Source organism: Calidris pugnax, unplaced genomic scaffold, assembly GCF_001431845.1.
Source record: "Calidris pugnax isolate Ruff unplaced genomic scaffold, ASM143184v1 scaffold219, whole genome shotgun sequence".
In the NCBI taxonomy this organism is placed as follows: Eukaryota; Metazoa; Chordata; class Aves; order Charadriiformes; family Scolopacidae; genus Calidris; species Calidris pugnax.
Genome location: NW_015094507.1, coordinates 2,598,080 through 2,613,194, shown reverse-complemented (window position 1 = coordinate 2,613,194; position 15,115 = coordinate 2,598,080). Strand labels below are relative to the sequence as shown.

Below are 15,115 nucleotides of genomic sequence, written 5' to 3'. Positions count from 1 at the left end.
ACACTGCCAAATCCACCACTAACCCATGTCCCTCAGCACCACATCTATCTGTCTTTTAAATACCTCCAGGGGTGGTAACTTCCGTGGGCAGCCTGTTCCAAGGCTTGACAACCCTTGCAGTGAAGAAGAAATTTTTCCTAATATCCATCCTAAACCTCCCCTGGGGCAACTTGAGGCCATTTCCTCTTGTCCCATCGCCTGTTCCTTGGGAGAAGAGACCGACCCCCCCTGGCTACACCCTCCTTTCAGGGAGTTGGAGAGAGCGAGGTCTCCCCTCAGCATCCTTTTCTCCAGGCTGAACACCCCCAGCTCCCTCAGCCGCTCCTCAGGAGACTTGTGCTCCAGACCCCTCACCAGCTTCATCTTTCTGACTTCTTGATAATGACTTATTTTGTATTTATTAATACTTTTCATATTATAGCAGTATGTAGTTGTCCTGTGTAACTGTGGGCTCTGAAGTGCTGATTATGTTGAACACACAAGGTGGCAAACGATTGCCCCAAACAACTTCTGATTTTAACAACATGTTAAATCATTGAATTTAATCCCATACTTTAAGCACCTCTGTGTTTCTGTGCAGATTTGAGGTGTGATTGGTATGTCATTTTTATTCCTATAAGTGGCACCTTTAAAATAACTTGTGTAGTTTTCTTGGCATTGTTAGGCACCAAATCTGTGCATCTTGTTTTATCATGATCAACCTCAAAGAAGATAGAGTAATTCAGGTTGGAAGGGACCTGTAGAAGTAGATGGTCCAACCTCAGGCTTAAAGCAGGCAGCTGTGGGATCAGACCAGTTTGCTCTGGGCTTTATCCCACTGGGACTCAAAACCCCACAGGAATGGAGAGTACACATCCCTCTGGACAGCCCGTCCTGCTGCTGTTGATGACTCTTCCAACTTTGTTCTCACATCAGGTCAGAACCTCTCTGGTTTCAGTCTATGTTCGCTCTCTGTCACTGTCTTGCACCACTGTCTTCTCAGCAACATCCTCGTAGGTGCCTGCAATCTGCTGTTAGGTCCTTCCAAAGGTCCTTGCTGCCAGTTTGACCACCTCTTCTCCAGGCTCAACAAGTCCATTTGCCTCAGCCTCTCTTCATAGAGCAAGTGCTCCAGCCCCCAACCACCCCAGTGGCCCTCAGCTGACCGTGCTCTGGTTTAGCAGCACTTCTCTGGTCCTGTGAGACCCAGCACTGGGTGAAGTACCCTACATGTGGTCCAACAACCTCCAAGAAAATGAGGGTCATGACTTCCCTCAGTCTGTCTACTGGTTGTGGTCTTGTTTGAATGCATCTCAGGATGCTGTGTGTCTGCTTTAGCCACACCAGGGCACGGTGTGGACTCGCTCTCCACATCCTTGGACATCCTTGGACTCGTTCTCCGCCAACATCCCCAGACTGTTCTCAGCAGAGGTGCTCCCTGACCAGGCAATCCTCAGCCTCTCTTACTGTAAGGAGATAAAAAAAAAAAAAAAGTGATTAATCGCAACAAGCCTGTTAAAACAGTTTTAAGAGAGAGGAGGTCACCACCAGAATGACATCGTGTACTTCAAAGTCTTGGTTTATTTATGAAACAAATGTAGAACATCCATTTCTCAGAACCTTTGCCTGCTGTCATGTTTGATGAAAACATATATTTGACATGGAAGGTACAGTTATGTCAAAGATATATACAGACTAGATAAAGTCAAACAAGAATTGACATTGGCCACTGACATGCAGTGTTTTTTTATCTCTTAATGAATTCAGATATTTAGAAAAGGGATTTTAATTTCTGTGAAAGCAGCAGCAGTGATGAATGAGTGGGGTGATAAGTGCAGCATTCGGGCAGTGGTTCTGACCAAGCATTTTCATGTCAGCCAAAGGAGACCAGATAATGTTTTAGTAGCGTTTCTTGACTGGTTCAAAATTTTGAGAAACAAATGTTAAATTGACTCTTAATGCATGGCAAGACTGGTTTCACCCTTTAGAATTCTGTCAGTAGAAAACTTTCCCCTTAGAAATTAATATACAGGAGTGTGTTCATTTTGTTCTCTCCCTATATTTAAGATCAGATCTGAGATCAGAGACCTCCCTGAAGAAAAGAAATCATAAATGCACTTAAAAGATTTTTAATCCTGCAGTAGTGTCAGATGTGGTGTTGGTATTAACAAGACTGCATTTTAATGCCTAGTTTGGAATTTTTTGTTTAGGGATGAAGACATGCAAAGCCTGGCTAGTTTGATGAGTATGAAACAAGCTGATATTGGAAATCTAGATGATTTTGAGGAAGACAACGAAGAAGATGAAGAAAACAGAGTGAATCAAGAGGAAAAGGCTGCGAAAATTACAGGTTGGTTTTGCCACAGGGATGGTATAACAATTTGTTAATTGCAAGCTGTGTTCCATGGATTTTATCCTTATGCTACATTTGTGTTTAATTTTTAAAAAATCCAAAATAAAACAAAATTTGGGTAGTTTGATTGAAGAGGGACCAATCCATAGCTCAACAAAGTTTACTATTTGTGAATTTAAGAGTGTTGATTTGTGCGTGTGTGTGCGTTTCCTGGTTTTAGGAGAGAATGTGCTAAGTAGGGATTTAGCATTTTAAGGAGGCAAAAGAACCAGTGTGAGGAGAGGAGTAAAATGATGGAGGGAAAGGGAATGATGGAGGGAAAAGGTGGGTGAGCGAGAAGGCAAGAGGATGAGCTGAAGTGAAATAATGAAGATAGTTGGTGAGAATAAATGCTTGATGGGTTGTGCCATGGGTGGGTGCTGAGGATCTGCTCAATGACATGGGAATTCTGCCTTTTGGTTTTGGTGGGTATTGTGGAAATGAAATCGGGAGACTGTTAAAGGACTTCTAACAGAATTTGGAGGTCAGGTTGTTTGAAGTGAGATGGTGTAACCTCAGTTGAATTGCTTTCTGGTGAAGAGGCATAGTGTGGCCAGGATAGCTGAACTGATGGATGCATGTGGGCTCAGGATGCGATGGTGTTAAGTTGTTGGTGGAGATCGTTGCGTGGTGCTGCTCCAGACGATCTCTGTAGGAACTCTGGGTGTAATAGAATCAGGAGAAGACAAATGAACTTCTGGTGCCAGCCCTCATGCCTGCCAGTGCTCTCTAAAAATGTCTGTCGAAATAATGGGATCCTTCACTAAGGTGGAGAAGAGCATCCCGGGCAGAGAAGTGAATTGACAGATCTGTTCTTGAAAATCCTGAGGAACGTTGGTTCAATGTTACGAAACATGGTTATGTCTCTTCTTCTTGAGCTTTCCTTGCAATCCAAAGTCTCAGCCTGAAGCAGTTGTTCCTTCATTACATTTAGCATTGTGAAAGGATGCAAATATGATTTTTCCATGCTCCCCATATGCAGTTAACCGTTTTTTACCCTGACCAAATCTCTACTTATACTCTATGTGTCTGGCACAGACCAGATGGAAAAGTCCCGAATGAAATATCAGAGGCAGAGATAATGTATTCTTGGCCAGGGAGTGGAGAAATACCTGTCTGGTCACACTGAAATCATTCTGCGAGGGCTTCCTCTCCTTTCCCAGTGTAACCAGAATAACTCAGGTGCATGTCAGAACACCAAACAGAACCTGGCCATCTGATAGTCAGAAGAGAAGGACACATAAAGGAGAGGCTACATAAAGCCCATATCTAGTATTTAGTGTATCTAGTAGTGTGCAGAAGTGTTTTATTAAGATATGCCTAGATACTCCACAGGGTCACAGTAGGGACCTGGAAAGATGAGGTGGTCCAAGCTTTTGTGGGAAAGGGAGACTGGATGAGATTATCCAGCACCCTGTCCAGTAGCATCTTGAAAACCTCCTGCAACGGGTACCCCGCGTGCACTGAGGACTGCTGTGGAACACCCAGGGGCAGGAGGACAGTAGTTGAAAAGCAGCAGGTCTTGCTCCTCAACTTCATTGATTTTGGCAGCGTTCCGCACCTGAACAAGCCAACAAACAATTCCTGAACAAGCAAAAAGCTGATGTAGGTTAAACTAGTCTGTCTGCTGTCCTTTGGCTTTGTGGTGAATGCCCCTGGACGTAGCTGAGGAAGGGTGAACTGCCTGATGTGCAACACAAGGTCTGAGCTTGAGTTCTTTTAGAGGCATTTCAGCTTTTGGATCTGTTGTAAAGGCCAAAAATTATCTGTTCTAAGCAAACATTATAATCATAGAATCACAGAATGGTTAGGGTGGGAAGGAAACTTAAAGACCATCCAGTTCCACCACCCTGCCCTGGGGGTGGAACCAGACCAGGTTGCTCCAAGCCCCCTCCAACCTGCCCTTGAACCCCTCCAGGGATGGGGCAGCCACAGCTTCTCAGGGCAACCTGGGCCAGGCTCTCACCACCCTCACACCAAACAAGTTCTTCCCCACATCTCAGCTCCATCTCCCCTCTTGCAGGGTCAAACCCTTCCCCCTCTTCCTAGGGCTCCCCTCCCTGATCCAGAGTCCTTCCCCAGCTTTCCTGGAGGCCCTTTGGGGACTGGAAGGGGCCCTAAGCTCTTCCCGGAGGTTGGATATTAGGAACAATTTCTTCACTGAAAGGGTTATCAAGCCTTGGAATGGGCTGCCCAGGGAAGGGGTTGAGGCACCATCCCTGGAGGTGTTCAAAAGATGGGTTGACATAGTGTTAGGGGACATGGTTTAGTGATGGGCTTTTTTTGTCAGAGTTGGGTTGATGGTTGGACTAGATGATCTTGAAGGTCCCTTCCAACCTAGATGATTCTACGAAAAATAGGTTGGAATAATTGTAAAAAAATAGGAAGAAATATAGAAAGAAGGAAACGGAACAAAACTGATGCAGTGAAGGACTCTCTCTCTTTCGATAAATAGTCTCATTCACAGAGTCTCATCAAGTTAATTGCAGGAGTTACATAAGGTGACTTTTGAGAGCTTGCTGGCTCCTGAGGTTTTCTCACCCCTCGCTGTGCCGGGGTGTTGGCAGCCGAGCGGGCTGGATCGCCTGTGCTGACTCACAGTGTGTGTCCCCCCCCTACCCCTGGGAAATCACTGCGCCTCACTGCGCCCGCTTCCCCACCTGCGGAATGGGGGTGCTGCCTGCACCCCAGGGAGGTGGGACACGCTTAACGTTGGTGAGCCAGCTTCGAAAATGGAAAAGGGCAAGCAGTAAATGGCTTCAAGCTGGAGGGGAACAGATTTAGACTGGAGATCAGGAGAGGGTTCTTTACTATGAGGGTGGTGGAGCACTGGAACAGGTTGCCCAGGGAGGTGGTTGAGGCCCCTTCCCTGGAGATATTCAAGGTGAGGCTTGATGAGGCCCTGGGCAACCTGGTCTAGTTGGGGCTGTCTCTGCTGACTGTGGGGAGGTCGGACTAGATGACCTTTGGAGGTCCCTTCCGGCCTGGGCAATTCTATGATTCTATGATTCTATGAAAAGGGAAGGGATTATTATCTTTCTTTCAACTCAAAACCTTCTCATGGAAACAAACACTGGATGACCTGGTGACCGAAACGTTGTCCAGAAGGACAATGTCCTTCTTTGTAGTCCCTTTTTGTAGTGCACAAGAGTTAGTTTTTTTTTTTTTATTTGTTTATGGGGCCCAAAGTTGCAGTTTTATAGATGAACAAATCTACCCACTGCGAGGAGAAGGAGGGAGACCTGCTGCACGGGGCTCTAGGTGGTGCAGGAGAGTTAGGAAAGGCTGCTTGTCTGCCTTGAGGTGGTGACGAGCTTGGGGTAAGGCTCTGTGCCTCAGTTTCTTACAGCAAAGGGCCACAAAGATGATGAAGGGCCTGGAGCATCTCTCTTATGAAGAGAGGCTGAGGGACTTGGGTCTTTTTAGTCTGGAGAAGAGAAGGCTGAGGGGGGATCTGATCAATGCTTATTAATACTGAAAGGGAGGGTGTCAAGAGGATGGGGCTGGTCTTTTTTCAGTGGTGCCCAGGGACAGGACAAGAGGAAATGGGCACAAACTTGAACACAAGAAGTTTCACCTAAACATGAGGAGGAACTTCTTTGCTGTGAGGGTGGCAGAGCCCTGGCAGAGGCTGCCCAGGGAGGTGGTGGAGTCTCCTTCTCTGGAGACATTCAAACCCACCTGGACACATTCCTGTGCAACCTGCTCTAGGTAGACCCACTCCGGTGGGGGGGTTGGACTAGATGATCTCCAGAGGTCCCTTCCAACCCCATGTGATTCCATGATTCTATCATTCTATGATTTTTCAGCTCCAAAATAAAGGGTCTGATACTGACCTACCTCGAAAACTCTGTGGAATTTGGTGCGGTCACCGTGCCAAGGGGTGCCATACAACTGACCTTAAGATCAGACTGAAAGATTTTCTCCATCGAAAGCACCACTTTCATTTTTTAAAAAAAGCAATATAGATCTCCCTCCATCTCAGACTTTTGCCCGTCCTTCCTAATATTTCTCGTTTAAATTATTCATGTGTAAAAGCTCTGTCTCCACCTGACTGTTCTGCTTTATGTGGACTTGAAAATGATGTTTGTAGCCATGAAATATGTTTCAAATATTTTGCCCTACACTGTTAATACAGATGATCTGAAACCTCCCAGAACCATCCTGCCCTTAGGCTGCAGCTGAAGACAAAGTCTCCCCTGTGCTTGAAGAAGTGTGGCTCCCACCTCACAGACCTGGGGCAGCAATAAATGCCTTGCTTCTCTTAATGTTTTAATTGGTACCTGGAGCCTGATGCAGGGTGAGTGTCCTGGGGTTCCACATGGACTCAGCAATGGGCCCATGTGCTCCCCGTTGCAGGAGTCTGAATCCCAGTATATTTCAAGAGCAGGCTTCTGGAGGGCATGTGTGTGTAACCCCTACTTGCCACTTGCACAACCGTACCTCCCGTGTGAACTTCTGGGACCTTTAATCTTCTCTGTTCAGTAGCAGCAAGCTGCTTTAAAAAGAAAAAGGAAAAAAAAAAAAAGAGCAAGAGAGAAGAATGAAAAAAAAACCACCCCGGTGATTTATATGACATACTTGTAGAACAAGGTAATATACCTTTGTAGATAATGAGATTTATAAAAGATAATAAAGGACATAAATCTCCAACCTACCGCTTCCACACTCCAAAATATGACATAAACCATTTAATATTGTAATGAGAAACATTGTAGTGCGCACAGGTGTTTGGGTTGGCAGATGGGACCAGGTGATTCAGACCACATCAAAGAATTCCCTCTTTTTAAAGCCCTGAACTTAATTTGTTAATTTCTGACAATAAAAACTGAATTGTAATTGTTTTGTTTTGTTTTGCTTTTTTTTTTTTTTCACGTGTTGGCATAATAAATTGTAAATCATGTCAGCATCTCAGCCTGTCTTCAACTAGTAATTTGTTTGTACTGGTGTTTTATAAGGTCAGCTCTCTTTTATTTGAGTACAGCAAAGTGTTTTCCATTGTGTGTCTCGAGTCTTAAAAATTCCCAGAAGATACTAGTGTGGTGTTCAGATCTTGGAGGTGTATCTATGATATTTATACCGAGGAGGTGAAGAGTTTGGGGGCAGATTTGGTGTTATCTTGTCTTGTTTGTTGGTAGTGGGGAGGGTGAAGTTAACCCTGTGGAGACAGGTATAAAGGTGATCCCATCTGGGTTTTTGTGTTAAGGTGAGGAACAGTTTGGAGGTGTGGTTAAGAGGAACCACTGCTGTGGCTTTGTCATTGCCAGCACAGCTTCTGTCCAGTAGATATTGGCAGAATCGATCATTTCACTCAGAATCACAGAGTCACAGAATCACATGGGGTTGGAAGGGACCTCTGGAGATCATCTAGTCCAATCCCCTGCCAGAGCAGGTCCACCCAGAGCAGGTTGCACAGGAACGTGTCCAGGTGGGTTTGAATGTCTCCAGAGAAGGAGACTCCACCACCTCCCTGGTGGACCTATTCCAGGGCTCTGCCACCCTCGCAGGAACAAAGTTCATCCTCATGTTTAGGTAGAACTTCCTATGTTCAAGTTTGTGCCCATTTCCTCTTGTCCTGTCCCTGGGCACCACTGGAAAAAGACCAGCCCCAGCCTCCTGACACCCTCCCTTTAAGTATTTATAAGCATTGATCAGATCCCCCCTCAGCCTTCTCCTCTCCAGACTAAAAAGACCCAAGTCCCTCAGCCTCTCCTCATAAGGGAGATGCTCCAGTCCCCTCATCATCTTTGTAGCCCTCTGCTGTACGTTCTCCAACAGTTCCCTGTCCTTCTGGAACTGGGGAGCCCAGAACTGGACCCAGTGCTCCAGATGGGGCCTCCCCAGGGCAGAGCAGAGGGGCAGGATGACCTCCCTCAACCTGCTGGTCACCCTCTTCCTGATGCCCCCCAGGATGCCATTGGCCTTCTTGGTCACCAGGGCCCATTGCTGGCTCATGGGCATCCTGTTGTCCACCAGAACTCCCAGGTCTTTCTCCTCAGAGCTGCTCTCCAGCAGGTCACCCCCAACCTGTGCTGGTAATTCACAAATTGGTGTATCTTCGCAAAGTGGCCAGTTTGGAAAAGAAGGGTTTTTTAACCATATGCCTGAAATATTGTCACGTTCTGGACTCTGCTTTTGGCTTTGGGTTCTTCATGCTGGCTGTGAAGGCACGGAAGGCAGAGTTGTGTCAGGGTGTCAGCTGGGGAAGGCAGTGCCCCATGGAAAAGCACGGGTCCCCCCTTGTTGGGGGGGTTTGTGTGCTCTGGGTGGCTGCGGTCACCACCGTGAGTTGGGACAGCCTTGTTACTACTCATTTGTCACCTCACTCTGAGATGGTGCTCCCCATAACCGGTCAGTAGGATGAAGATTACTGTAGGGGGGGCGGTGACAAGCGTTTGCTTCCCCAAACAAGAGCCCTATGAGAAAAAGTCAAGTGCCCCACAGCAGCGAACTACAAGTGTTCCAGAGAAGTGACTTCCCATGTGTGTCAAGGAATTGAAGTTTAAGTGGAATCCAAGGATGATTGGCATGAGAAATGTGCAGTGAAGGCATCTCCATAGTTTAGTAATGGGGGGGTTCTTTTGTATGGTTTTCTTTTGTTTTTTTTTTTATGAGAGGTAGGTTGATGGTTGGACGAGATGATCTTAAAGGTCCCTTCCAACCTAGACAATTCTATGATTCTATGATATATGGCTTTAACTTCACTGGTGACACCAGAAGACATCAGCTATTGCATTAGGAAACAGCAGGAGATGGAAGAAACCTGTCGGAGGGACAATGATCTTCAACAGCGGGATCATGTCTCCTGCACAGGTTCCTCTGGCCCATTTGCCAGCTGGGAGGAGGAGGGAGCTGGTCCCCTCTCCCCAGGAACCCCATGCCTGGGGGCCTTCAGAGATGCTCCCTTAACAAGGACACTCCGTTTAACGGATGGGGTGGATGGGGCTGCTTTGGAGGGGGAGCAGAGAGGAATTTCTGCCCTTGGGGAAGCAGAAAGCCACTAAGACCTCATTGGTTTTTGTTTCTTGCCTTCCTTCCGGAATTATGGAGGCATCAACAACTTGATTAGAATTAAGCATGAAGTTTAATATTTTTAAAAAATCATTAATTCATGGTAGTTCACCTTGTGGACAGAAGGTGAGATAGGATTTTAGAGAGGTGTTAAGTGCAGGGCATTTCCAGTGGCAAACTCCTCCAATCCGTGCCTTCCCTTTGCATCCCCATGGCACAATTACTGACTGGAGCATTCAGAACTAGTAGGTGACTTCAGCTTGCCACAGGTCAGAATGTAATGGTGACTGGTTGTAAACATTAAATAGTCAGTGTGTGTGTGTGTGTGTGTATAAATAAATAAAATATATAAAATGCAGGTGTATGAATTAGTTTTCTGTAGGCTTAAGGATGGGGGGGTGAATTGTTCTGGGGCTGTGTTGTGGTCATTGACAATGGTTTGAAAGACAAGTTTTCTTCCTGAGCAGGAAAAGCCTGCAAATTCTATCTAGTCCGTCTAAGTTTTGAACTGATTTGCATACTCATCCTCGTAAAACTAATTACTGGCAAGGCTTTGTTTCTGTCTGTTAACTGAGTTTCTTGTTGAATTATGACTGAAGCCCGCCCAGGGATGCTTTGCTGTAGGTGCCTCACTGTAAGGACTGGCTCGAAATGTGCTCTTTTAATTAGCTCTTCAGTGTCTTCTCTTTTACGCTGGCTCTCTCTCTTTATAATAACAGTGTTGGGTCCACTCCTGTTTCGTTACGTGCCCCTGCCTTACGTTTGTCTTGACTGGCTTCTATTTGCAGAAATTGTAAACCAGTTGAATGCTCTGAGCAGCTTAGATGAAGATCAAGATGACTTCGTAAAGCGAGCAAATATGCCTTCAGCTAAATCAGCCAGTTCCTCTGAAGGTCTATGAGCTTTCCACCTTTCTTTCCGTTTCTGATTGTCTGTATTTACTGCCACCTGTTACCTTTTGACTCCTGCTTGTGTTCAGCTGTGGGTTTGATCTCTCTGTCTCCACCCAGCATGACTCGCAGTCATTTGTAGGTAGCAACACGATAGAGAAAGAGCCTGGCTCCTCTGGAGCTCCGTTGTCATCTGATCACGAACAAGAAAGAAAAAAAAAAATTACAAAAATAAACCCCAGAGCCCCAGCCTAAAACATTAGTCAATAATATTTGACCTCTCTAACTTGACAAAATCTCCCCTCTCTGATTTCACGTGCACCTTCCATCCAAAACTCCAAATTTCCTGCCGATAGTTAACACGTGTGTGAAGGAGCAGAAAGAAATTGCTGCATTTAGCTCGTTAGATGTTCTGCAACATGTATTTAACGAAGAGAATGGAAGGCGTTCTTAGTAGTCATTTCTGTTTCGTGATGTTCTGATCAGCAAAGAGAAGGTTCATTCATTTCACCTTTTTTTTTCTCCCCTCCTTTGTTGGTGTACCATGAAGTGCGTTAGCTTAGTTGTGCGGTTCGGGCCATACCCTGGTGCAGTGTTTCGAGGGACTGTTGGGGTTTTTCTCAGCTTGAAATATGTGAGATGAACACTTTGTATATATATATTAAAACAATATTCCGCCTTGTTTCTAGAGCTTATCAATAAGCTTAATTTTCTGGATGAAGAGGAGCAAGACCTGGCCGACAGTAGCACGAACCCTTTTGGTGACCCTGACACAGCAGAAATAAATCCATTTGGAGACCCTGATGTAGAAGGTAATGGATTTGTACTACATAATTCATCATTAATTGCAAATGCTTAATGAAAAATGATATTTTTTTTTTTGAGGGACTACAAATGAAAAATATTGTTTTGATTAAAGACAATTATTGCATGCAGTACTGAGGTAGCCCTAGCAGTGATCCACTTGCCACTGGAAAATAGATTTATCCTTTGGGTCACATCTGTGTGTGCATTTGCCACTGAGGGCTCCCAGCTGAGAGCTGAACCTGAGACTTTTAGAGTGATGGGATGTGTTACTGGTACTCGCCTCGCGGTATAAATGAGCATTTTGCTTTTATGGCTTCGTTAGTTAAGCTTTCTGGCATCACGCCTTGCATCACGTGGTAGGTATTAATGCCCTTTCCAGTCCGACACAGAATCACAGAATGGTTTGGGTTGGAAGAGAAACTGAAGACCATCCAGTGCCACCCCCTGCCCTGGGCAGGGACACCTCCCACCAGACCAGGTTGCTCCAAGCCTCCTCCAACCTGCCCTTGAACCCCTCCAGGGATGGGGCAGCCACAGCTTCTCGGGGCAACCTGGGCCAGGCTCTCACCACCCTCACACCAAACAGGTTCTTCCCCACATCTCAGCTCCATCTCCCCTCTTTCAGTTTCAAACCCTTCCCCCTCCTCCTAGGGCTCCCCTCCCTGATCCAGAGTCCCTCCCCATCTCTCCTGGAGCCCCTTGAGGGCCTGGAAGGGGCTCCAAGGTCTCCCCAGAGCCTTCTCTTCTCCAGGCTGAACCCCCCCAACTCTCTCAGCCCCCCCTCCCAGCAGAGGGGCTCCAGCCCTCCCAGCATCTCCGGGGCCTCCTCTGGCCCCGCTCCAACAGCTCCATGTCCTTCTGCTGGTGGTGGCCCCAGAGCTGGAGGCAGCACTGGGGGGTGTCTCCCCAGAGCGGAGCAGAGGGGCAGAATCCCCCCCTGGCCCTGCTGGCCACGCTGCTGGGGATGCAGCCCAGGATGGGGTTGGCTTTCTGCGCTGCCAGCACACATTGCATGCTCATGTTGAGGTTTTCATCCACCCACACCCCCAACCTTCTCCTCAGGCTGCTCTCCATCCATTCTCTCTGCCCAGCCTGGATTTGTGCCTGGGATTGCCCCAACCCAGGTGCAGGACCTTGCACTTGGCCTGGTTGAACTTCATGAGGTTCACATGGTCCCCCCTCTCCAGCCTGTCCAGGTCCCTCTGGATGGCATCCCTTCCCTCCAGCGTGTCGACCACCCCACACAGCTTGGTGTCATCAGTAAACTTGCTGAGGGTGCACTCAATCCCAATATCCATGTCACTGTCAAAGATGATCCCTGAAGAACCCCACTTGTCACTGCTCACCACTTGGACATTGAGCCGTTGACTGCAACTCTTTGAGTGCAGCCATCCAGCCAGTTCCTTATCCACCAAGTGATCCATCCGTCAAATCCATGTCTCTCCAATTTAGAGACCAGGATGTTGGGCGGGACAGTGTCAAATGCTTTGCTCAAGTCCAAGTAGATGATGGCAGTTGCTCATGCCTGTTCTTGTTCTCTCCAAGATTTTTCTTCCCATGGGAAACCCCAAGGAGCATTTGCCACCTTTTCCCAAGCCCCTCTGTAATGGTGGTGGACCCACACCGAGCAGGGTACAGCCATGGGGTTTCTAATGCCAGGCTTAATGAGATTGTATTTCTGAGCTGCAGTTTCCACCTGTGGCTACTCTCTGTCTCATGACAAGCTGAATGTGGACTCACACCATGGCTTTTCTGCCTTCTGAGTCCACAGAGGCCAATGTGGGTGGAGATCTCAGTCGTGTCATGCTTTGGCTGTGGTGTAGTCTCACAGCTTGTGTTTCTCAACCAGGGACATTGCGCTATCTTCTGTGTTTGGCCACTGAAGCCATAAAGCCATTACCCCGTCCCCTTCTCTCTCCTATAAAGTTGTCAGGTGTTTCCAGAGCTGCAGAAGTGAATTGGTTCAGCTTTGTAGGTACCAATATACAGGAATTAGATTCTGGCGTCTGGGTCTTGGGCTTCATTTCCAGTCTGTTCCTCGGCTGTGAATTCCCTTAGGATCATGGAAGAAGGCAGCATAACCAGGGACAGAAGACACCTACTCTCATCCATCTTGTTGGCCATGCACAACTTGCTCCGAGACACTCAGCCTCTAGTCCTTTCTTCCTTCTCTGCTCTAGGAAGAGGAGCACCCTTCTCCCTGGAGAGAGCCCTACAAGTCCCATCTTATGTAAACTGTTCTTTTCCAAATCCCAGCTTTTCTCTCCTTTCCAGAGAGAACCTGCACTGGCAGAAGGCAGCAGGTCGTCTGACCACAGAATATGGGGACTGTTGGGTCCCCAGAGAAGTCCCACCTGTACAGCTGTGGGCAGCGATGTTGGGTTGGGTGTGTGTGCCAAATACTCCTCCCACACATTGTTGCCGTCACGCAGCAGTCAACGTACAACAACACGACAGTGATTTTGATAAACAGGGTGTCACTAGATTCCTTCTAGTGTGTCATAAGGTGTTTTTCATTTGGGAGGGATGGAGGAGCTCGCCTCAGGTTCATGGGACAGACAGAGCACTGAACCCAGTGGAAGGTCTGAGGCCTCTAAGGCTGTGGGACCAAGAGTGGGACATCTGGTGTGGCCTTCTTAAAGCTTCTACTTTATGATTAGAGGCTGCACAGGGATTCCTCCAGTCACCTCAGACACCTTTGACAACTACTGGCTCCTCCACTCCAGAGCTGTCTTGTCCCTGTAATGGGCACTGGTTGTGTTCCTTCTCCCTTGCTTGGCCTTGACACGTGCCTTTTCTCCAGTTGTCTTCCTTGACAGAAGGTTGAGGGAATGGGGAAAAAAGGTGCTGAGACCAATCAAGTAGGACAGTTCTGGTCTTCAGCAGCAGGAGGAATCCCCTGTGTATGTCTGTGGCTAATTGTCTCTATGTGGGGAGCACCCAAGCCTTACTGCTTTTGGGGAGATTTCTTCATTTTGAAGCTATACAGTGTTGGAACTCTTCTTGCCCTGGTACCCTACAGCAGAAAGCTGCCCTCTTTGTTCCCATTAGTTTCACAGGTATATTCCCTCATGGTTTAGGACATACCACTGGCACGGCCTGCCCAGGGAGGTGGTGGAGTCACCATCCCTGGAGGGATTGGAGAAACGTGTAGAGGTGGCACTTCAGGGCATGCTCTGGTGGATCATGTGGGGGTCTTTTGTGTGTGTGTGTGTGTGGTTGGACTCGGTGATCCCAGAGGTCCTTCCCAACCATGAAGATTCTGTGATTCTGTGACATTTCTTCTACTTTGAGACCTCAGTGGAACTTCTATTGCTGCCGTTGCTTTTTAGGAAGCACTTTGAGACTGTGCCCACTTGTTTGCTTTTGCATCCTTAAGTGAATGTGACCTTTTCGGTGGCCACCCCAGGAGCTTGGGAGCATGACAGAGGTTCAGGAGTTTAAGGCAGACTTTTTCCTCCAGGCTTAAGGAGTCACGCTACCTGTTTCACTTGTCTTGTGATCTGCTTAAACCCAGAGATTAACCTTTTATGCGTGCGGGGATGAAGTATTTTGCTGTTTGCTGCCTCTTAGTCCTCTTTATCTTTTTATCCGGACGAGGTGAAATCTTGAATTTAGACTTTGTGAAAGTTCAGAGTCTCCCTGCGGAATTTTTAACTTGTTTTCCCCGAGATGTGCGGAGCAGCCACCCGCAGCCCCCCTTCCCCTAGGACTTGGCCATCAGATGCTGGGAGGCAGGAGATTTTCCAGGGATATTCCAGTCCATCCAGGAAGCTGTGCGCTTTGCTGGGAGTCACCCGGGAATGAATCCGCGTGGAGCGGCAGTCGCTCAGAGAGAAGGGAGGGTTCCTTGCCCAGTATGTGCTTGTTTCCTAGACAGATACTTCTCGTGCCTCTTCTCCAACCACCTGCTTTCCCTCTCTGTCTTCCTAATCCCATAATCACCCCACCCTGGGAATGTGGGGTGGGGAGAAACTAAAGGTGTGAGCGCTCCCGGCACCCACGTGTGCTCCTGATGCTGCTGGGGCTCAGCAGG

General features: G+C 47.5%; 1 protein-coding gene across 1 annotated transcript in view; it reads left to right on the top strand.

Moving 5' to 3' along the window:
* The window catches only part of EHBP1 (EH domain binding protein 1), a 237,690-nt gene that overhangs the window by 92,101 nt on the left and 130,474 nt on the right, over nucleotides 1–15,115 (top strand). Inside the window, exons 7-9 of the mRNA XM_014964420.1 lie at nucleotides 2,190–2,329; nucleotides 10,171–10,275; nucleotides 10,962–11,084. Coding sequence (XP_014819906.1) covers nucleotides 2,190–2,329; nucleotides 10,171–10,275; nucleotides 10,962–11,084 — 368 coding nt within the window. The remainder of the gene's footprint in view (nucleotides 1–2,189; nucleotides 2,330–10,170; nucleotides 10,276–10,961; nucleotides 11,085–15,115) is intronic.